At 40.5% G+C, this 24,348-nt stretch overlaps 1 protein-coding gene across 6 annotated transcripts in view; it reads left to right on the forward strand.

The window, feature by feature from the left end:
* Positions 1 to 8,470, forward strand: part of LOC101162937 (phosphatase and actin regulator 4A) — a 36,122-nt gene extending 27,652 nt beyond the window's left edge. For 5 of the 6 annotated variants that reach the window (XM_023960013.1, XM_023960014.1, XM_023960012.1 and 2 more), the window contains 9 exons: positions 2,420 to 2,551; positions 2,783 to 3,344; positions 5,325 to 5,557; positions 5,697 to 5,859; positions 6,349 to 6,404; positions 6,886 to 6,947; positions 7,025 to 7,162; positions 7,245 to 7,321; positions 7,403 to 8,470. In XM_023960013.1, coding sequence (XP_023815781.1) covers positions 2,420 to 2,551; positions 2,783 to 3,344; positions 5,325 to 5,557; positions 5,697 to 5,859; positions 6,349 to 6,404; positions 6,886 to 6,947; positions 7,025 to 7,162; positions 7,245 to 7,321; positions 7,403 to 7,418 — 1,439 coding nt within the window. In that variant the 3' untranslated portion in view covers positions 7,419 to 8,470. The remainder of the gene's footprint in view (positions 1 to 2,419; positions 2,552 to 2,782; positions 3,345 to 5,324; positions 5,558 to 5,696; positions 5,860 to 6,348; positions 6,405 to 6,885; positions 6,948 to 7,024; positions 7,163 to 7,244; positions 7,322 to 7,402) is intronic. The other variant, XM_011481078.3, reaches the window with a different exon arrangement.
* Positions 8,471 to 24,348: the final 15,878 nt, after the last annotated feature.

Consider the following 24,348-nt stretch of genomic DNA (forward strand, 5'->3'; position numbering starts at 1 on the left):
CACAGACTAACAAGTTTGTTTCAGTCGCGCAGATGCATTTATGGTCCCAACAACATAATTAAAGCAGAACTATATCTCCAAGAATCTTTGTAATAAAGACTTCTTCATGCAAACATGGAGAAGTTGTGCCGGTGTTATCGGTAATCTCAGGAAGTGACACCTTTTGGAGAAATGGATTAATTTACAGGCTTGAGAAACTGCTTTGCTGTTATCTTTTAGGAAGCACTTCTCTCTTTATTGATCAAAGCTCCCCTATGGTTCAGTTACAATCAATAAAAACTTGACAGCCATTCAAACAGCTTTTGAAATGAAAATGTGAAAAATGAACTGACATTTAAGCTGTCCAAATCAAAAACCAATATTATGATTTTGTGAAATAGCATCAATAGTTTCAGAAAATGGCACAATCTGTGATTTCTACTAGAACATTTGTTTTTTTACATAACTTTGTGATCCTAGTTAAGTTGCAAAGTCTCTACGTTTTCAGGAACATTGTTTTGTTTCTGAAAAGTCATTTTCTGTGGTCAGTTTTTAAAAACAAACATGAACAGTTTTAAGACTTAACATATCGGGATATTGGTCAAATTTGGCAAATGGAGAAGAAAAGGGCATCTCCTTTTATATGAGACTGTTAATTACAAAGTAATTTTTAAAACATCAGTGCAGAACAGAACTCGTCCTGTTTGCAAACTTTAAACTGTCAGTTTCACTGTAGAAAATCCACCTTTTGGTCAAATAAAGCACATTTAAGTTGGGCAATAAGCAACATTTCAATTTAATAGGAATGGTATAAAAATGAAGATAATAAACAAAAATAAAACCAACTGATGGTGCTATTTTCTGATTTTTCTGAAGAAACATTAATGGAGGTTCCACCTGTTTATGGGAACTCGTATTCACCTGTATGTAGCATTTTGGAGCAGAACATTTGTGTTGTTTTTTGTCATAAACTTGACGAAAACTAGAATCTTTTGTGCAGAAAGATGAGCAGGAGAAGCTTTTCAGTCTTAACAGAAAACTACAGGATCTGTGAGCTCAGACATCAGCTAACGCTACAAATCTAAAAATACAGAGGGGCTGTTTGGTTTTTGAATATTTATGACAAGCCAAAGCTGTTTTTCAAACAACCCTGCTGCATGACGTTTTGTGCTTTGGTGCAATTTAAATGAAGGATTTCAGTTTTAATAAATCTTGCTGACACTTAATTATATCTATTATTTACAGCAAGTGCTCGCAGTATGCAGAAATGCCTTTTTTTTAATTCATGCAGACCCACACAACAAATCCAGGTTTAATAAGGTTCAGAATTTGACCTCCCATAGTTCCAATCGGCATGACAGTGCAATATTTGGAATAAATGGGGATGCAGATAACTGAATATTTCAACAAAAAAACGCAGTTTTGTCTGATAAACACACAATATTTCCCATTTTTTTCTGAAACCAACCCTTGCTGCATTGTGTATTGGGAAGGTCAGAGAGTTTCTTCTGTCAACTTAAGAAAAACCCGTCGCTATGCAGAGATGAACTGTCTCCACATAAGTCGTTTAAAGATGTAGAACCTGCAGCTTCACTGGAGTTCACTTACTTTATTGGTTATTAATAGTTACAGGGGATACAAAAATGGGACTAAATAAAAAAAATTTAAAGCACTTTTCCAATATAACAATAGGATTTGTGAAAGTTCTAGTGCGTTTGTTTAATTTCTACTTAAATTAACTAATATCATTTATAATCTCACTGTTTTTCTGTTGTTCGTAAATGGGATACATCCTGCAAATCTGAATGCGTCTGAACTACTTTCTGGAAAGTCCAGAGTGCTTCCGATCCAACAATAACTGCTCAAATAAATGCTTAAATTGATTGATTGTTTTTAAAATGTCATGAGGACTTAACAAAGCGCATGAAATAAGCAAAAGCTGCTAAATAAAACCACAAAAAAGCAAAAACAAAAAATTGAGAAACAGATGACTGATTTTAAGCAAATAATTTCAGTCTAAGCATTTTTAAAGTTAATTTGAACATAAATTAAACTAAATGATAGTGATTTTTAGCGATTATCCCTCTGCTTCATTATGCAGTGAATGGGTGGTTATGATTTCAAATCTTTTCTATTAAAGCTTTAAGGAGGAAATATTGACTCAATTTCTGTGTCTGGACATCTGCAAAAGTGCTCATGATTCAAATAGTTACTTTTAACGAGCGAATCAGTAAATAAAAGTTTGCTTTTTAAGCCTCCATTAGGAGAAGTGTTGGGACAAACACCCCAGGGGGGGCAGCCATGCCACAAAGGCGCCCCTCACAGAGGCTGTTCTTCATCTGCTCTGTGCTCTCTTCCTCTTCTGAAATGCTTTCATTTTTATCTCCCTGTGTGGAATGTGAACCTGCCCATCCCTGACATCTGCACACGCTTTTGCCAGCCCCCTCGCTGCAGAGGGGCTCAAATGTCAGGCAGCCGTGTTATTGGACCAGCTGGGGGCGCCAAAATGAGCAGAGCTCCTCCCTGAGCTTGCCCGTTTACCTGCGCCACAGAGCCCACCAGACCAGCTCAGGTATCCTCGTACTAAACCCGGCGGGAGGAGGAGCTCACTTAACACCAGTCATGCACTGCATGAATTTACATGACCCCCCACCCCCCACCATCCAGAATCGTACTAACGTGTAGACGCTGCAGAGAGCCTGCATGAGTGATTCTCAATCTGTAGCCAGTCTGGTAATTGAACTAACTGGACCCGCTGAATCTGCTAACCCACTTTAACCTCCGCTGTTGTCTCTTTGAACAGCCGAGGCGTCGCAGCCACCCGGGGGGGTGATGGCGGTCCCTACCCCCAGCAAGCGATCTCCACCTACGCCTCCCAAGAGGATGACGCCCGTCACCAAACGCCATTCTGTGGAACCTTCTCCTCCCACTCAGGCCTCTGACCCAAGCTCCTCTGAGCCCCCCTCAGTGCAAACAGCAGCGCCCCCTCCTGTCCCCAAAAGAGAAAGCAGTGACAACCGGACAAACGCAACAGTGTCTCAGAAGCCTGCAGAGCTCCAGCTCCCACCGCCCTCCCACATACCCCCATCTCCCCCCAGGTCTAAGTCCCTGCAGATAGCAGGGGGCAACAACTCTGTGCAATGTGACCCACCCAGCCCAACAACCGAACCCCCCAGCCAGCCGCCAGTGCTCCCGCTGCACATCCGCATTCAGAAAGCCCTGGCGACCAGCGGTCCCATTCAGCCCGCCACCAGCGGGAACCAGAGGGCGCACTCGCTTCTGTTTGACCTCCCCCCAGACATCCCACTGGAGGACGACGGCAACAACCGGCGGTCCCTCCCCATCTTTATCGAACCCCTCAGGCTGTAAGTCATCAACTAGGAGTTTGTTCATTTTTTTATCTGGGGGGGAGGGTTAATATTTATTTATTTTTAATGTTTCCTTCATAATTACTGCTTATTAAACAGTTTTCAGCTCACTTTTTAAGGACAGATGGAATTTTTTAGGAAAAAAAAAGTGAGCTGGAAAACTGTCAGGAAGTTCTTCTGTGAATTCTTCACCGCAACAGAAGAAAATAATAGATTTTTCTGGAAAAGTCAAGAAAAACTGGAAAATTGAACTAAACAGCTGCCCAAGTTTGAAAACATTTTTCAGAGAACTAAAGATTAACAGATGATTTATTTTACTCTGAGGCTCCAACCTCTACCTCATCAACCTCATCGGAAAACCTTTTTCTTATTATTTTTGTAATCTGCTTCAGTTTAAACAAGCAACAAAGAACAGGCCATAACAACCATCAACAGTTCCACGGTTTCAATCCACATCAGCAATAAATGTCCAGGAAAACCACAAGAGGGAAGACTGACGCAACATCTGGTTTTAAATGGAAAGCTGCTATTTTAGACGTCTAAGACCAATTAAAAAAATGTTAAAGTTTGAGGGGAAAAAGAAGTATTTGTGCTACAAATTCAACAAAAGCAAAACATTGTTAAAAATGCTTTTTTTTTGTCTTGTTACACTTGTAAAAACTTTATTAACCAATACGTTGCTCATTGCTCAGTTCGAAGAATACTTCTCATGGTTAAAATAATCTTAATTAAAACTGAATATAGTAATAGGATTTAGAAAGAAGCTTTTGTGAAGCGCATGGGAGAGCATCAGTTATGAACTGATTGTTTCTGAATAAGCTAATATTATTGACATTTATCAGGTGGAAAAAATAGACACGAATCAAAAACCCACATAATGACTAAGAATATACATAATGAAGTTTCCATGGGGAAAAACTAATTCTGAATAATTTACCTAAACTGCAAATGTCACCTGAACCAATCAAAGTCTGAAGAAGATCAAAGTTGAAGTTTTCAGATTAATAAAAACAAAGTTTTTGATTTTTTTTTTCTGTTAAGTTTTAATGATTTAAAATAGTTAATATTTTGAAAAGAAATACTAAAAGAAAAACTAAACGAAGCAGGAATCTCTAAAAGGAAACAATTGAAAGCATGAATGAGATAAAAGAAGATGAAAAAACAGAGTAAAAAACAGATTTAAAGCTTTATTTTGTTCTCTTTTAAGTTTGAATTCCTAAAAAATCTTACAATTTACAGTTTTGAACAAGCCAATGATAAACGTATGTTAGTATTGTTAAAGACGTCCTCTTGTGTGCTCTTGCCACACAGCAAGAAGGCCCTTGGTTCAAGTCCCGGCTGGGGGACCTGAAACAGAACATCAATGGGGACCTTTCTGTGTGGGTTTTCTCCTGAGACTCCGGCTTCCTCCCACCGTCCAAAACCATGCTTCATATGTCAATTGGAAACTCTAAATTGTCCACAGGTGTGAGTAAGAATGGGTGTGTGATGTGTGACCCTGTGACAGAATGGCGACTTGTCCAGGGCATCCCCTGCTTTCGCCCATAAGTGGCCGGATAGGCTCTGGCAGCCCCGTGACCCGTTATCTTGTACCTGAAACTTGTGAGTTCTGGAACCACATCCAGAAATTCAGGAAAATATGGAAAACAAATCTGCAGGAATTCTGAAGCATTTGCATCTAAAATGAGAAAAAAAAAAAAAAAAAAAACTGAATGCATCCAAGGTACCGGAGGATGCTCTGGGGATCAAGGAGGGAATTCATCCCAGGTTGTTGTACATGGATTAGTACAGAAGAAGAAAAGAAGTGTTCTGGGCTGTAAAAGTTCTTGATTTTCAGCTATAAGTCGGTCTTTGCTGTAAATAATTGAGTTTTATTGTTTTAGCAGTATTTCCCATCAGATTGTTGAGTCGATATACGTTTCAAAGATGTGGCAGATCAGTCTTTGACAGGAATTGGCCTTTCTTTTGGCTTCGCAGGCCGGAAGACGACGACTTCGACATGGAGGAGGAGCTGCGGAAGCTGCAGCCCCAAAGGCCTCTGCGACAGCCAGATCTGGAGCCCCGCAGCAGGAGGGCCCTGGTGGAGGACCCCAGAGTGAGCGTCATCCCCGAGGGAGACGCCAGCGACAGCGGGGAGGACTCTGACGGCCCCATCCTCTACAGAGACGACGATGACGTGGAGGAGGACGACGACGACGATGAGCCTCTAAGTACGTCTCTCCATACGCGCTGATGGTTCCTGCTGCAGTTCGGGCCTCCAGGCGCTTTTGCTCGTCACTTCGGCACTTTGATCTCTGTATCTCACAGCGGAAAACCGTCAAAGTCCGTTCAAACGCTGTGTGTTTGCAGGCGGACTGGCCAGCCGTGTCAAGAGGAAGGACACGTTGGACCGAAGGCTGGAGAAACAGGAGAGGGCAGAGAGGGAAGCTGAGGACAGCTCCGATGGCAGGACCTGGAGCAACAGGGAGCAGTGGGAAGCTCTGAAGAACAAGATCGGAGTCACGCTCAATCGGTAAGACCAGCAGAAGACGAGGTGAAGAGATGGTTAGCAGAGGTTTCCTTCAGTGTGTCCACCTTCACTTCAACCAGTAAACTGTAATTTACTCAAGAAGCAAAAGTGCCTTTTAGTCTCAAACCGGTGAGTTGGATCATCGAATGAACAGGTTGTTAAATTTTATCAGAATAAATGGATGTAATAAAAATCCCTTTCTGTTGTTAGAAATCAGTTTGGATGTTCAGAACTGTGATTCTAAAGTTTCCTTAACGTCTTTAAGCTGCAGAAATCAGTGAAACTGGCTTTCTTATTGGACAGATGCCTTTCACTTACAGCACAAACTCTGATAATCCTTTGGAAAAAAAGAGAGTAGCGGAAATATGCACGCAAGAACGTATTCAGACAGCATTAGATCGCTTATGTTTTTAAAAATAGTTAGGACTGAATCTCCGCCTGGCATCTGGAGGAGCGGCTCCTTTCAGACGCACTCATGATGTTTGTGTTCAGGCGGCTGAGTCAGAGGCCATCAGCGGAGGAGCTGGAGCAGAGAAACATCCTCCAAGGTGAGAGGACTCCTCCCCATCATTCAGTCCTTCTGCCGATGCTTTTGTCCTCCCATGATCTTTAGAGGGAGTAAAAACAGAGGGAAATGTCTGTTTTAAAGCAGGAGAAAGTCTGAATCTGTGCTCTAAGGATTTAGCAGGTTTGGACTTTGCTTCCATGCCTTTGAATTTTTCATTTTGTAATCCTCCACCTCCAAGAGAAGTCCTGCTTCAAAGGGTTGTGCAGAAATCCTTATTATTGCCCTCAAAAATCTGTATTTGACATTTATTGGAACAGATGTGGTTTTAGCGTGCCTGGATCAATGGAAACACCAGGAAGCAACTGAGAAAAAACATTTCCTTGTGTTAGCAATAAATTAGTCCGTTTTCATAGGTTTTGTTTTTATGCAGCAGAAAAGCAGCAAATGCATTTCAGCAAAAACACATCGTGTTTTCTTTTGTTTAACACGATTCCCCTCGTGGCTTTTCTTTCCTCCTGCAGCCAAGAACGAGGCGGATCGGCGGCGGGAGAGGTCTGAGATCAAACGAAGGCTCACCAGGAAGGTCAGGATTTTTCCCTTTTATCCCGTTTCCAGGGCTCTTGTTTTGATCCTGACTTTGGACGTGTTTGTGTCCCTCAGCTGTCCCAGAGGCCCACCGTGGCCGAGCTGCAGGCCAGAAAGATCCTGCGCTTCCACGAGTACGTAGAGTGCACCCAGGCTGAGGACTACGACCGCCGGGCGGACAAGCCCTGGACCAAACTCACGCCCGCCGACAAGGTGACCTTCAATTCCCCCTCCACCCTTAGAGATTTTTTCTCTGAACACGGGCGTCACCTCCACTGCTCTGTTGTCTCCTCAGGCCGCCATCCGCAAAGAGCTGAACGATTTTAAGAGCTCAGAGATGGAAGTTCACGAAGAGAGCAGGATTTACACCCGGTCAGCCCCCCTTCACTCAACTCAGCTGTTTTTTTTTTGGTTCCGAATGACCTCTGACTTTTTCTGTTTCCCCCCCCCCAGATTCCATCGGCCGTAGTTCAGCTACAGATGGGAGAAGGAAAAAGGTTTCTCCTGAACTCCTGAACTGCAGATGTAGCGGCCGAAACCTCTGGAGGTGCCAACGCCTGCCACTCACCTGGACCCGCCTTCATGCTTTCTAAATGCAGACAGACGGAGCAGCTGATCTGCCTCCTGGGCCTCAGAGGCTCCGACAAATGTGACGGAGATGCTTAGGACTCAGCCGAGCCGCGTGGAACACGGGTTTCTCCAATCGGAATGTTTTACTGTATTTTTGCTGATCAGCAGGTAACACTGCTGCCTAATGAGGCACCTTTTCTTTCTCAATCAGGTGTATAGAAATGTAATATTTTTTTGTTTGTAACTCAATCATGTGCTGCAGGAGAATGTACATGTTTTAAATTTTCCTGCTTGTTTTATGATACTTTATCAGCTGCAGTTTGTACAGATCAACACTATAGATGTGATCCACTTGATGTAAACTACTGACATGAAATATTTTAATTGTAAAGGATTTCTTGAATACTTTCCGACATCGCCTGTTTTTTTTGTTTTTCATACACAAACCCTGATGCTGTATTCTTCTGAAAAACTGAATGATTTTCAGCTCGGAGGCAACGAAAAGCCGACACTCAAATCCACAGAGCAGGTCGGTGGATGTCTGACCGACTGTGCAAGCCCCCTAGTGGTTTTCCCGTGAACTGACTGACTGTACCTGCCTGACCGGTACTTGTTTTGAGAGGTGAACCTTAGTCCAAATTTTATTAGCGAAACTACGTTCACGCCGCCTTTGGCTACACTCGTTGAAGCGATCACTACCAATGAAAAGTCCACGTGAATGCACATTTTGGGCTTCTACGTTCACACACCTGTGTTCACACACAGCTACTCAAATATTTTAAAACTGTTTTCGGGCTGTACTAACAAAATGCGCATTGAAAGTTGAACCAGGTGGAACTTTAACCAGTGAAAGACTCTGTTTTGGTAGTGACTTATGGATGGCGTCCGTGCCAACGGTTTGAAAATGTGATGATGGAAGAGAAATTAATAAATGCGGTTTGTGCCCCGACGAAATTATGACCCCAAGCCTTTCATATATCAGAATAGAGCTGTAAAAGAAAAAGCCTGGAGCGAGATTCACCAGATTTGCACCGCTTTGACATTTCACACCAAGACTCTTCCACCTGTAGGGACGCTCAACAGTAGCCCCTCCTTGCTTGTCCAGTGTGAACACAATAGGCTAAACGCAGCTTCAAGAACGCACGTCACATACCTGCTCTGAACATAACTTGACAGAAGTCAAAGTCCCCAATCATCATCCCTCCTACTCCGTACTTGGTGATTGACTTCTCATTTTTACAGAATCCCAGCCTTTTCCTGGAGGTATCCCGTTTTGTTTTTGGAGAGCTTTATCGTTGGATTAGGTTTGGGGCAAAATAATTTCCCTACATTTGTAGTTGTGTGAAACTCTTGCTAAAAAAACAAATCGGATTTTAATTAGTTGCCGTTTCTGTTTTTGACCGTTTTTTAAGTGGGGGTGTTGGCTCACAATAAAAGCATGAGCTGAGCTCTTGGGTTATTAAAGAACCATAACTTCTGTATTTATTAACTGCCTCTTAAATCCTGCAGAGATAAATCAGTTGTCCTGTAGCGATCTCAACTGGAGGCCAACAGTCTAATCCAGGTTCTTTCTCAGACCTCGGATCATGTGTTGTAGCTGCTGCAGACTAAGATGTAAAGGTGGTGGTGGGGGGGGCAGCGATGGCAGAATCAATAGGAAGTCTCAGATCAGCTCTCCTCAGGGCTTAGCCGTTGCTGCACTGTAATTACAGTTGGTGAAATATCACAAAGCCCGCTGCTCCCGGCCGTCTCAGTGGAGCTGGCGTGGACGTGGATCATCAGCAGAGTGGGGTCTGCTCGATAACCTGGCAGGGGCTGGATGGATGCAGCTGAAGGCTCATAAAGACGACGCCTGCAGCTCAATGTGGAGCCTGGGTTCCATAAAGCAGCTGGAGGTTTTCCCTTCAGTCACTGACAGCCATCCAGTGGAAGATGAAGAGTTGAGTGGATTGTTTCTAGGTTTTTACAGTTTAATAGTGAACAGTTTTATTTTTAGGCACTTTCTCAGATCAGTAAACCTCTGCCCAGTTTCTTTTATTATTTCCAAAACTTATATATTGTCTGGATCAGATGATTTGTTTTGTGGGGGGGCAAAAATTCTTCAAACTTCAAATTTTGACAAATGACTCCTGAAGTAGCAGATTACACCCCTCAGGCTCAGGATCTAACGTGCCCGATCAGATTATTGCCCAAACTAAGCAAAATCCCCAAATCTTCTTTAATATTATCAAAAATCTATTCTGCTTCAGCTCCTCGGGTGTCTGAGTCTCAAACTGGGACTGTGATACATTTCTAACATCTGGGGTGAAGAACAGAAGATCAGAGCTCCCATCTTCCAGTTTCTGTGGTGGTTGTGCCCTCCACATGTGCTCTCCTGTTATCCAGTCACTCCACATGATAACAAAAAAAAGGTCTTGGACACCGCCTACTACATTTCTTTGTAAAGAAGTAAACAGAGACCGCCCTTCTTTTTGTTTTTTTTAATGGCTACAGACTGAAATCATTTAACAGTGAAGGTTTCACTGGATTTTGCTTTGATTTGTTTTTGATCAGGGTGATGAGTCATCAATCTTTCCTTCCATATGTGTTGCTGTAGGTTTGTCCTGTAAAATCCCAGAGTTCTATGTTAATCACTAGTTCCCTACCATGCTTTAAGTCAGACACTCTAGGATGAGATATTACAATAACACATTGTTACAAGAACAGTGAAAAAGTGATCGGCACCTTTTCAGACTCTGTAAAAGTAACCATCTGCAGTGACCGGGACCGGGAGGAGACAAAAACACTGGAACATGTGTCTCAAGACTACAGAGGGTATATGTTAGTGATCATACCTATGAGATATGCATTATAAATGTAATAGTTTATTTAAAAGGGAACACATGGTTAAAAAAGCCAGAATTAACCAAAGGCTAGTTTTCATCTGCAGTCATAATGTAAAAAAAGCATAATACACAAACAATAAAATATATATACAAGCATTTAGTATACAAACAGATTAAAATGCAGCATCACAATATATTATCAGCATCAAAACAAATCTTTAAGTCTTGGCAACTGTAGGTATTGACAAACCACAATTTCCATTTTTGTGAAGGCCTTGTATGTTGTTTGCAGTTGAACCTTCGCAGGTACTGAGTTCCACGCTGCCGCGCTCCTTTCTGACCAGGCCGACTTAATCAAAGGCGCTCCTGCGCAGAGGAATGTGACGGTCACCTCTGACCGAGCCTGGAGTCACTCGTTCAAGGCCGTTTCTTTGATTGACAAAGTCTGCCAGAGGATCTGGAGTCAGTTGATGCAGTGCTTTATAAACCTGTGAAGACTGCCAGTTTAAAATACCACATTTTTTTAAATGCACCGTGGGGATATTGTGTGGGGTTATTCATCCATAACTTTGATTGCTTGTGAGAGTGAAAAGGTAAAAGAAAGCTGTAAGAGGAAGGTGCCCTAGTCTGTCCTCAAATGAACCCTGCGGCACTAAAAACGTATTCATAGTTTTCATGTGTTGTAATCTACTATTAGGAGAATTTACGGAGAGTGATCTCATCATGTGTTATCGGGTGCGCTAATCTGAGACAGAGCAAGACACAAAATTCGGTTTAAGAAGTCAAATCTGGAAGATGATGGGGGTCAGTTTGGAATGCTCAGGAGTCCTGAGCGGCCTCTATAAAGGGTGCAAAACCTGCATCTGAAATGAGCTCCTAGTTTATAGTCAGAGAGAGCAAAGTGTCAAACGACAGTACTAAAAGGACGTACAGTAGTGCGTAAAGAGGCCGTAGGAGTGACTTTATCAAAGAAAATGTAGGTGTCAAAGAGTGGAGATTCAGGAAAAGGAGTTGGCTGGAGCTAGAACCCTCTGCCTCCATCCCCTCGCTATTCCCTTCCAGATGGAGGGGGGAAAAAAACAAAGGAACAATGCTGTTTACCTCCTAAATACATTTATATATGATTATTCCCCTCACACAGCTCACAGGAACTGTTTTGAAGCCTCAGATGGTCGCTGATTGGGTTTGACTGTGACTCAGAGGTTGAAAACTAAACAGGTAGGACACTTGGTGCCTCCAGTCAGTGTGATCGACCAGATACCCTGTGGACTGAGAGGGAAGTGTTTAGAAACCGTGGAACTGTGCGCTCTCTGATATGAAACAGAGCTTTGGAAAGAAGTTTAATACGGGGAATGGATGAATTCTTTGACCAATTTTCATTGGAATTCAAGCATTTTGGAGGAACAAAAGGCTTTACAGAGAAGTAAACCGTGAAAGTAAATAATTACAGAAGTCTAATCCAGGAACTCCTTTCTTTGATTTTTAAACAGGATGTTCCAAATTTTAGCAATAAAGCAGAGGTGAAAGACGGATGTTTTCATCAAAAATGACTCCAAGGTTTCTCACAGAATGATCATGGACCAAATTACTGAGGTGCAAACAAAAATTGTCAGTTTTGTCTGAGTTATCTGTCATAAAATACACATTATTTTAAATTAATTGTATATACTAAGCTGAAAGGTACTCATTTTTTGTTGCCTCGCTTGTCTCTTCTGAGACTTGTAACAGCACAACCAAAACAAGCGCCTTTAGTGTCAGATTTCAACATTTGGATTGTATCTCTGTACCTGTTAAGAAAAAACACCGGATTGTTTATTAAAACTCTATTTTTTTGCTTTAAATAAACTTTGTAAAACACAGCAGGTTGTGAAAGCCAGCATTTATCCATGATGAATGTCACTTGGAAGCAAACGCTAGACATCTTTTTTAGTGTTTGTACATGTATATTTCATTACGCCATGCCTTTTAGCATTTTTGGTTAGGTTCCCCTACAATATTCCCAGAGAATCCACTGGGCAATATGGACCATCATAGAAGGTCTTAGATCCCTCTACCCCACCTCTTCCTCCTTCAGATATTTGACCTTGAATCGTTTAACCTAACGTGTCTGAGTTATGAAGCACTTCATTTAAATGTGCTGCTTTTTGGCTTGTGAGGCACCTAAAATCCTCTGATTTAGAGGAAAGAAAGCATTTTTAGTTGGAAGCATTGTCCAGGTGATCCATCATATTTACATGTGATGGGTGGGGGTTAGGGTTAAGACTGGTTTGCCTGTGTATCATCAGGTGGAGAAAATCAAATCAGCGCCTGGATGAGTTTTAAAAAAGCTACAGTTGATAAAAGTTTTTTTTTTTTTTTCTTTGCCCCTGGAGGGCAGAAAGTCTTCCTGTCATCTGTCAAATCAGAAAGGAGAGAGAGCAGGACTTTGATTTAATAAAATTCAATTATGTCAAATAAAAAGAAATCCAAAATGGAAACTGTTTTCTTTGTCAACAGCAGTCAAGAAAAAGCAGGGCAAGAAAAGCATTTGACAGATGTCACATAATGATACAACGTTTATCTTTTACAAAATAATTCAGGAAGATAAAATGAGTCAGTTTACCTCACTTTATCTGATATTTGAAGACAAAATGTAAACTTTTTGATTCATTTACATAACCAGTGTTTTTAAAAAAAAAAGTTTAAAAATAATGAATGGCATGTTGGATGACTGACCCAAACTCCACCATTAACCTCAAATGTACCATGCAACTAATCAAAATTTTATATTTTTTAACCATAGTTTCAACACAAATCACCATTTTTAGCTTATTCTTTTTCAAGATAATCTTTGCTGAACACACTGTCATGTTCTGTGCTGTAAATCTTCAAACAGCCTCAGCTTTTCAATTCTTACCAAAACCTCTACCTTTTTTGTTTCTGCCTGAATCAGAGCTGTAGGGCAACAAAAGCGCATTAGTAAAGAAATGAAGGCTGCTCAATTGAAAAAAAACGGTTCTGAGGAGAGAAAAAGAAACCTGGGTCAGAGCATTGAGAGCCTGTATATTTACTCAGACGGTCTTTTTACAAGAGCCATTAGACTTGTGAACAAAAATGGATTTCCCATAACAACTTATCAGACACGTTCAAATGCAGTGGTGTCTGGTGTAAAAACCAAGCCTGCAACAGGCAGCTCATTTAATCTCCCCGCGGCATCCTTTAATGAAAATTGTATGACCACCTTTCACAAGAAAATGATTTGGCCCAGCGTAGCTGTTTTGACCCATTGCTAAACCTCTGGAGGTTCTTATGGGAAGATGCAGAGAGGAAAGCGTAAACAAGGCAGGCAGTCGTGTAATTAGAGGAGTGCGTGTCGCTTTTGTGTCTGGGAGGCTAATTAGTTCAGCCTTGCTGACTTTTCCTCCACAAGGGCTCCATGTAATGCTAGGAAAGATGTTCTGGACTGTTGTTGGGGAAACAAATGTTTGGCTGAAATGTTTTGCATCATTGCATCGTTTTTTTTTTTTCTCATCGCTCATGCCTCATGGCTTGTCAAAACTGCTGCTGTGACCAAATGAATGAAACCGTTACCAGGCTCAAGGACAAATTAGTCAAACTTGCCGTTGCACTCACGAAAAAGAGACCCTCCACTTCAGCGCCTATCAACTCGCTGCAAAGCAGTCACAGATAATCACCAGGTTGACAGTCGCCCAGTTTGGAGACGTTTAGATGTCTCCAAACTACTGGCCGGTATCCAACCTGGCATTTTTCAGTAAGATTTTAGAAAAGCTTATTTTTACTCAACTGAACCATTTTGATTAAATCTTGTATGTGGGATCTAGAATTTTACTCATATATTTAATATAATGTTTTGTCACATGTTTATTTGTTTAATGCATCTTAGTCAAATTGTACTTTTTTACATTTAAACTTATTCTATCTTATATTTAAGGTGTTTCAGACTTTTTTATGCACCTTTTAAGCATCAACTTATTTTAATTTCTATTTTCATATATTAGCTGTTTTCATACTTTAACTGGTATATTTATTACTTCTACATTTCAGACTTTTTACGAGTGTTTTCTCACCCTTGGCTGGGCTGTTTGTGTTCGGGCTCCCAGAGTTTTGGCCCTGCTTGTCCTCTGGCATCTCTTGTTCCAGGTCCTCTAAGCTGCCTATGGCCTGCTGTGCCCATGTCGGGCGCATTGGACCCGGGGGTTGGGGGACTGTGGGGCTGGAGGTGCTGGGGATGAGTTGTGCTCGTGTTGCTTGGATTCTGACACCCCGGCCAACAGGATGTCAGGGCGGACGGCGCCTTCTGGGTTCGCTCTTCTTTAGCTTTTTATAATCATTTCTCTTTTATTGGTGCTTGTTTTTGTGTATTTTATTATGAGGGGGTTATTTTTTTTTTTATTGTGTTTGTCGGGATTTTTATGTTCTTGTTTGTTTTTATGTACAGCACCTTGAGCTGTTTTTTTAATGAAAGGTGTTATGGAAGTAAAAGTAAATTAAATTTAAACATTGCTCAGTCTTTTCAACATGTCTGTTTAGATGAGTCAGTTGACATAAACACGCGTCTGCATAAACATACATGTGCATATTCTGATGTGTTTAGTCTTTACAAACTATGAAGATCTGCTGGGCTGAGAGATCAATAAATAAATAAAAATTCTAAAATAATTAGAAAAATCTTGTTTGCTGTTAGTACCTTCTTTTCATAAAGTTGTATTAATTATGTAAAAATGGTCTTTCTTCTCACAAGAAAGACCATTACACACAGATGAAAGTGTTAATTTATGCCTTTAATATCTCTAAAGAGAGAAAAGCTTTCTGACAAAAAGATTTGTCTCAGCAATCATGTTTCCATTTCCAAGAACACATTTCTGCGAGTACATACACATTTCTGTCTGCAAGAGCAAATATCTTGCTAAGAAAGACTATAAACCCGCTTTTATGCAGCTGTAGATGCAAAGATCTGCTAATTATAACTCATTTCCGACTGCAAGAATATATTTCTGCTTGCAAGCACCAACCTCGGCCTCCGAGAACACATTTCTGCAAGCACAAACACATTTCTGTCTGCAAGAACAAATATCTTGCTAAGAAAGAGTTTTTAAAACCAGCCTTTATGGAACTGTTGGTGCAAACGTGTGCTAGTCTTAACTCATTTCTGATTACAAGAATATATGTCTGCTTGTAAGAACCAACTGTCCAAGAACACATTTCTGCAAGCACAAACACATTTCTGTCTGCAAGAACAAATATCTTGCTAAGAAAAAGTATAGGACAGCTTTTATGCAATTGGAGTTTCACATTTCTTCTTGTCATAACTCATTTCTGACTACAAGAATTGATTTCTCCTTGCAAAAACTAATCTCAGCCTCAAATAACAAATTTTTACAGCCCTATGCAAACCAGCCTTAGTGCAACTGTAGATGTGAATTTCTGACTGCAAGAATAGATTTCTCTTTGTAAAAAAGCTTCGCCTCCATGAACAAATTTCTGCTAGCAAATGAAACGCTTTTTAATTGCAAAGACAAATTCCTGGCAGCCAAAAAAAGCAAAGTCCTCATTTCCTGCAGAGTATAAACGAGTGTAGATGGGAATACGGGAGCAGTTTGTCAGGTAATCTTCTAGTTGAATCCTGCATCCCTCTAGAGCTAAAATCAGCTCCAGCTTCTCTATAAACCTGCAGAGAAAAATCTAATGGAAAAATAAATTGATGTGTCAGAAAATGAGAGAAGATATAAAATACTCTTTTTCAATAATTTATATCTCCGTTTACTTCATCCAGCAGATCTTTGGTGATCTACAGAGCATTAAAACTTCCCATCAAATTCTTTAAAACTCTTCATTTCTATTCAGGTCTGTGCGAATGAAATGCTTAGAGCTCCCATTTCCCCCCAAGCATCTCAAATTCTCTACAATACCAATTTAATAAAGAAAGTGGGCAAAAGAAAAATAGAAATCAGTGAAGCAACCTACAGGGTGGAAGTCATCCTTCAGCAGCTTCCAGCTGTTTCAGAACTCCTCCTCTGGGTTCGTTAAGGTTTTTTTTTATGCAAATGACTCCTTTATAAACTATACAGAGAAAAAAACGGCAATAAATGCAAAATCCAGGTGTAGCTTTCTTCTCTTTTACTGCAGAACAGAGTCTATAAGTGAGACAGTCTGCGCAGAGGGGCTGTCAGGTTCAAGAGTCTTCATCAAGAAGCGCACAGGCATTGGAAGCAACCAGCTGGCAGATTTATTAATGAAATCTGTCAGAGCACTAGCTTTCACAGGAATAAAAAAAAAAAAAAAAGAACAGCCAAGCCTTCAGTGATTAGCCGCACTTAAGTCGGCTCCTGCAGCATCCATCGTGCCTTTCAGACATAAAAGCAAAAGCAGTTATTTATAGCTTTGAGTCATGTTTCACAGTTTTTTGGGAAAAATTCCAGAGTCCAGTGTTTACTAAAAGATCACAGTGATCTAGTTAAGGCATTTTAGAAGTGAATAACAGCAAAGGGTTAGATTCTTTGTAAAAAAAACAACAACAATACTTTGCATTTTACTAATGAGAAAAACTGTAATTTCACACCTAACAGCTCACGTTAAATTGACCTCTTTAATGCTACAAAGAGGGTGAAAGAGAAACAAACCTGTTCTGACTTCTCCACTTCTACATGTGCATTAGGCCTTGTAGACATTTACAAGTGCTTGTTTTTTTTTTGTCTCCAGCCTTATTTTAGACATTTATGTAGAAACGACACAGAATAGAACAGAACAGAACAGACTTACATATTCAAGGTCAAAATGTCAACACAACAAAAGAAAAACATAAGGCCTATAGAAGCATTAAAACACAAGTAAAACACAAATTATAAAGTAAAAAAAAACCTAAAGGTCCCTCCCCAATCATCTTTTGATCTGTTGTAAAAGTTGTCTTTTGATGAAGATTTTGTTTTTTAAGACAGTTTCTATAGAGCGGCAGGAGTTTATTAAAATTTGCATCCGAGTTGTGGCCTGTGGCATTGAGTAATCCCACCCCCCTTCCTAGCATCCTGTTGGTGAATCTGTTTCAGGTCCCCCAACCGGGACTTAAACCTTGATGGTAGGCAAGAGCGCTAACCACTGCACCACCGTGCTGTGACTTTAGACAACAAATTACAATATTAAATTGTCTTCTCAGCTGCAATACTTTGAAATGCTAAACCCTGAAATATAAACGCGTTAAAATTTTTATGTAAACTGCTGATTTGTCATGCATTTTTATTCAAACTTGTTCCAGAGCTCAGAATTTTTTTAAATTCTGATTTTGATCTCTTTGGGCAGATACTGGGAACCCCTGATCCAGATGTTCCTTGTTTTGAGTGACTGAAATCCCAAAAACGTATCTCAGTAAAAGAATCTTCCCTCACAGTTCATGAAAAAGGAATGACCTTTCAACGTCTCCCAGTTGATGTGTGCTCCTCCACTCATCCAGCTTCATTAAACAAGCACACAGTGAATTCTTTGGGGAGCTTTGCAGGTAATTGACTGCTTGGCAGGTTTGTGTTGAAGCAGAACAACCATGATCTGGAAGCATTTGCTTTCCACTCAGCAGCAAATTAAGTGTTTATTATATTCTCATCCATTTGGTTAAAAGGTGGCAGGCTGGAACAACAGACGTTGGAGTGTGGATGGAAAGTGAACTTTTCACAGCCTAATTAAAACAACAAAAAGATGTCAATCGGAAAATGACTCGAAATTCATGTTGGTTTTTAAAAAACAAGAAGTTTTTTTGAATATTTGTGACGGGCTTTGGACTTTTTTTGTCTTTTGAACGCTCCTCTAAGAGGGTGCAATAGGGAAGTGTTGCCTTCATCTAATCCTCACTCACAACAAGCAAACCGTATGTCCTCCTTTTCTACATTCATGAACCTCCTCTGCAACCTCTTTTGGTCAAACTGTTTACTGACCAAAGATCTCCGGCTTCCTCCCACCGTCCAAAAACATGCTTCATAGGTTAAGTGGTCACTCTAAATCATCCCTAGGTGTGAGAGTGAATGGGTGTGATTGGGGCCCTGCGACAGACTGGCGACCTGTCCAGGGTGTCCCCAGCCTTCGCCCACAAGTGGCTGGGATAGGCTCCAGCAGCCCCGTGACCCCAAAAGGGAACAAACAGAAGAAGATGAATCACTTGAACAGATGATGAAACCTTTATTCTCATTTTGCTCAGTTATCTGACGTGTCGAAAATTGAAACAAAAATGAAAAAACGTAATTATTTAAAACAAATGAACCAAAGAGCAACAATGGAAGTATTACAGGTTGTGGTTCCAGAGGTTGCTCTAACTCAGTCCTTCTCAAATAGTGGGGCGCGCCCCCGATGCGATGCCAGGGGGGGGCGCACGGTAGTGGCGGTTTAAGGCACAGGTAATACGGGCAATTGTCCGGGATGCAAATTTAACGGGGGGGTGCACTACTTACACAATTTTTATAGATACTTACCTAACATATTGTCACTGAGCGAGTGTGTGTGGGGGTCGGGGGTGGGGGATAGAGGGGATAGAGGGGTTAGGGGGGCGCGCAAAACATTTTCTTTTTCCTACGGGGGGCCTGGCAAAAAATTATTGAGAAGCACTGCTCTAACTAAATGAGAAAACTAGACTGACGTCCCTTGGCTTTCTTCTGACTCAAACAAAGTGAAGTCACTTCAGTCGCCATTTTTTTGCGATGCAAATTACTCCATGACTACGTCATTAGGCAGCGATTGGTTCTAGTCGGTCTGAGTCAACATTTCTATGACAACCAGTGAGATTGTTGGAAGGCCCCGACCACTAGAAGAAAGCGGGCTTGGGAAAATCTGTCAATCAATTATTTTTATCATTCAACATGAGACCACACACTTTTACTGAGGCATCTGATTGGTCATTTTATAACTTCAATAACTTGTAAAAAAAAAAAAAACTTATTGTGAATAAAAACTAAGATGAACAAGAACATGTTAAATAAAGGCCGGCAGAGCAAGAATGGTTATTCTGACTAATAGAATGACTAAATAATAGCCGTGTATTTCTCAATAGAAGTCTATGGGGTTTTGGTTTCTTGGAACTAGTGGGTTCTTCCTTTTTGCAATGCGAGGGGGGAGGGGTCACTCTGTCTAGTTCTCTTTTACGGTCAATGCTCTAACTCTAACATCCTGTTTTCCTCCAACAGTTCATCTAGTGCATTTCTTTACAGCATCTCTCCTTGATCCCTCTGGTCTGACTGACTCATCCTCAACAGTGCTTATGTATGAGATTGTCAAAATGGTCACATCGCATGACTCAGCCTGCAACACAGATGAGCAGCCAAACAGAACTGATCATCTGCAGAGAAAATGCACTGCAGAACGTGATTCCTTGAGTTTCAGACCTGCTATCTTAGCTTAGATAATGTGGTGTGTAGACAGTCAATTGTGTTTTTGTTAACTTGACGTACGGAGCAATGAATCTGCTTTAGGCCATCAATAACAATAACACAGGTACCTCATCAGTCAACATCATATTATACTGGGCTTGATTATCTATCGAAGAGCTCGATAAAAACATTGGGTCCAAATTCTGCCTCACAGATAGGCGGCTGCTTTTGCAGAAAGAACTCAATCTTTATCAATGCTTTTTGAGAAACGCGCTCAGATATGATGAGCAAACCTTCCGTTAGAAAAAAGCCACCCTTTTCCTTTAATGTTTTCCTATTCTGATCATTCAAAATGGAAACTTTTCCCTTTTTTGTTCAGCTCCATTTCGAAAAAGAGGCATGTCACACTGACATTTTCATAGTTTTTTTTTACATGGCTTTCCAAGCAATCTTTAAATGTCCTCCAGCCTTCAGAGAACTATAATTATTAGACTGTTGTGTTTTTGAAATCTAGTAAACTTGGTCACACATAGCTAAAGTACATGTGTCCAAGCTCTCTAGAGGAAGGGCAGATTTTCATCACAGATGTTAATGTCAACGAACGTGCACTGGCCTAAAAACAGTCTGCTTGCTCATAACTATTTAGACTTTAAAGGCAAAGGTTGCAGTGAAAAGTGAAAAGTATATTTTTTATTTTCACTTATATGAATTGGCATTATCAAGTCTCAACTCATTGTGCAACACTTGTGATGTCTAGTCTGCAGACATTCAATTTTGGCCATAAAAAGTTATCTTCTATTTTTTAAACTCTTATGTATCATCAGTGCAAAAGCATTAATGATTCAGAGATTGTTATTGAGATGTGATATCAGATTGATTCCCTTCAGAAATTTGAAGTGTGGTGGTTCTTCTTCAAGTTGGGGAAAAAAACTCTAAAAAAAAGGCACAGACCAAAATCTCAAATAAATAAGTATCTAAATGAGTAAAGAAATACATAAAAAAATATTTGTCTTCTAAGGTAACAAAAGAAAAAAGAAAACAGTAATTATTTTTGCAAGAGTCATTGCAGTGGTTAGCAGTAGTTACCACTAGTTCCCCCTTGAATAGAATAGAATAGAATAGAATAGAATAGAATAGAATAGATCACAATTTCTCTTTGTCACAGGTCAAATGGAATAAAAAGTACCTCCTGCTCCCTGCAACACCCATACCTTAAACCAGGGGTCGGGAACCTTTTTGGCCGAGAGAGCCATAAACGCCACATATTTTTAAATGTAATTTCGAAAGAGCCATACAATAATGTAGTGTCCCTTTCCCACACTGAGACACGGAGACTTAACCTCTTTTAAGGTTCTTTATTCTGGTTACTGCAGACCCCTAACAAACGCCGTACAATTAATTCATCAACTCCTGAATCTCTCCCGCCGAGACGAGAGCGCGTCTCCCAACTTTATGTTCACCTGCTCCCGCTCCAGCCCTCCCATTTCCCTTATTCGGCCCATAGCTGAACCCCATTGGTCCAAACACCCTAACAACAGGCTGAGCGACAGATCTGAGGGCCAATCAGATCTCTGCTTGATCGATGCGTTCCATGAACTCCAGAACTTTTAACGCGGCCCAACAGCCAAGTAAAACTCAGTCCGCGACAATATGTTTAAAACTAAATATACAAGTGAATGTGTGCATTTGATGTAATTCAACACTTTTAAAGTACAATAAGTCTGTGGATTCTTTTTAATGACATTGTTATGCTGTTGCTAATAAATGATGAGTATTTCTCGTAGTAGTTTTGCTGATAGTCTAGTCTGGTTGATACGTGGTGAGTTTCTGCTTCATGCGGGTGTTGAGACTTTAAACGGGATCTTAGGTCTGAATGTTCTTTAGATGTGAGACAGACATGGAAGCAAACACACACTCACACGCTGCAGTGAGTGACGGGCACCAGGTTTTACGTTTTTACAATCCCTGCGCGATTCACCTGCTGCCGGTCCCCACAACCCCCCCCCCCCCCGCCACCCTCTGCCTTCTTCCTCACACATCCCGTCTCCGCAACTGCGCGCTCTTTCTCAGAGACGGGAGCGCGCAGTTTTAGGCACGGCAGTTCACAGGTTTCCAGCTGGTACAAACCCTGTGAAATAATAAATAATAGTAAACTGAGAGTGCTGGCGCAGATTTTTCTCTCCAAGCACCGCTACTACTGCGCGCCTCTGGGATCGCATCGCGCCCGAGAAGGACTGGTCTAATGAAAAAAAAAAGGATAATAAAACATTTGTCTGCGAGCCACATGTGACCATCAAAAGAGCCATATATGGCTCGCGAGCCATAGGTTCCCGACCCCTGCCTTAAACAAACCATGGTCAAATCTTAAATAATACATAAAAAGTGCATTATCTAACAAACTAAAATGTAAAAATATATGGCTTAGCTCCTTCCACAGCCCAAGTAAAGAAACATTTTTTTTTCTTCAAAGCAGATTTCTACCTTTCACTTTCAAGTACAATTCAACAAGTCTTCAATATAAACCAAAAATTAAAAAAAATGTAAAACAGGATTTTTACTTTTGACTTACAAAGACAGACTTAATTTAAAAATATAAAAATCCATTGCACTTTTTAAATTTGCAGTTTGGCAGGGGTTTCACAAAATGTAAGTATATATTTCAGCATAAATTGTTTTGCATTAACAAATAATCTTTTTTTTAACAGTTTGCAATATTACAGGTTTTTTTTCCTTAAAAAAAAAACAAGGTTACCCGACCCAACCAGCTCAAATATCCTCTTTAATTCAACTAACCCTAACAATAACCTAACAGTGCAAAGGCAGCAGACCTCCTTTATGAGGCCTTGAAAGATGCTAAATGAGGCTGATTTAATTTCCAGAGAGTTTACTGCTGCTTATGATTCCAATGCAGATAGAAATACAACTCCTAACAACAACCTATTTAGACTACAAATAACCTATAAAGCAACATCTGTCAGCAACTGAGGTTTTATAGCAACAATAACTACTCAATCTGACATTGGAGAACTCCATTAAGCTTCAACCCAACCAAGGGGGCTTGTACTCCAGACTAATATGATAAAGTTGTTTTTCTCTCTCTTACACAAACCAGAAAGCTTATTTGAATTCGACCTGCCTCCAACAAGATTAGCTCACTGATTGATACTTGTCAAAGGGGGGGCACACAAAATGATCTGGGGTTAACAAGTATAGATTTCTTTCTTGTTGGCTATTAGCAGGCGTTGAGAGTAATGATGGTTTTGCTGACACGACTCTGATGAAGCCTTAATCACTTCTCTTAACTGAAAAAAAAAGGATTATCTGGGGGAAAGTTTGACGTCAAAGAATGCATATAGAGACTGATAAATCCCAACCTCCTGAAAAGGTTTTGAAAAGAATACTCTGCGGTGAAAAGTGAGGTTATTGTCCCTTTGATGAAGCATCTCTGATAAAAATTACAAATAAAAACTGTTGCATGTTTTTGATGTTTTGTTCCTTTTCAGTCTTATTTTACGGAGCCCGTGACCTGACATGGGTAAAAAAAAAAGACAAATTTACTCCCTCAAATTAATTGTGATCTTTTACACACCACATATTTTAAACCGGAAATCAACTTAAATACTTTTGGTAACATATTTACTGTAACTAACGGGTTTAAAGCAATAATGTAAATAAAATATATTTTGCCACTGCATCATTGATGTTTCCATTAACTCGTGAGATGATCGCTATGCCGGGCAGCGGAGTTAGTTTGCTTGTTATGTCAGAGCCGGGCAGCTGGCTGGCCAGCAGACAGGGGGCCGGTGCGCGATGGAAAGGCAGCTAGCTAGTGCCTCCTAAATCTTATGATATAGAGACAATAATAAAAAGATCTCCCAGTTAGAACTTTTAAGATAAACAAATCGGATCTCTAAACATCCTCCGTGTCTTCCATGCACTTTAATGAGATATACACAGGCAGAAATATATATGCATCTGCTGTAGATCCAAGTATTGGTCACATCCGTGTTTTTTAATGATGCGTGAGTTGGTTTGTGTTTCTTGGCATAAATTATTTAATTGAAACAGTGTAATTGCATATTTTGCAAAGTGAAACTTGGCAAAGTAGATGAGAGGATTCACTTCAATTTCCACAAAATCTGGACTAGCCAGAAAGGACACTAGCAGATAATTAACTACTTCCGGTTTATGCGAAAAAAAAGTTAACTCTTAGGATTTTCTTCATTTTAAATACAGCTTCATTCAAACTAAGTAACATTTCAAGGGAACGATTTAATGGGAACGGATTACTATCGTGTGGGGACAAATTATGATTTTGTGGGAACGAAATCCAAATTCCTGGAAACGATTTCATTTTTTTATTTTTTTTTTACCCATGCCAGTATTATTTTGAATTAACTACTTGAAATGATCAGTGAAGCAGCTAAGATGTTTTGGAGCTATAATGCAGGGAAGCAGATCGGGATGGTTTGTTGGTTAAAGGATGCGGAGATCGGAACTTTCAGGAAGTGGACCAAAAAGGTTCATGGATGTAGTGAAAGAGGGCATGAGGGCGGAGCATGTGAGGAAGGAGGATGCAGAGGAAATGGTTGGATTTAGGGTGGGTGATTTACAGTGGAGACCCCGAAAGGGGGCAGTTAGAAGACAAAGAGGATTTTAAAAC

This window comes from Oryzias latipes, chromosome 11 (genome assembly GCF_002234675.1).
Source record: "Oryzias latipes chromosome 11, ASM223467v1".
Taxonomy (NCBI): domain Eukaryota; kingdom Metazoa; phylum Chordata; class Actinopteri; order Beloniformes; family Adrianichthyidae; genus Oryzias; species Oryzias latipes.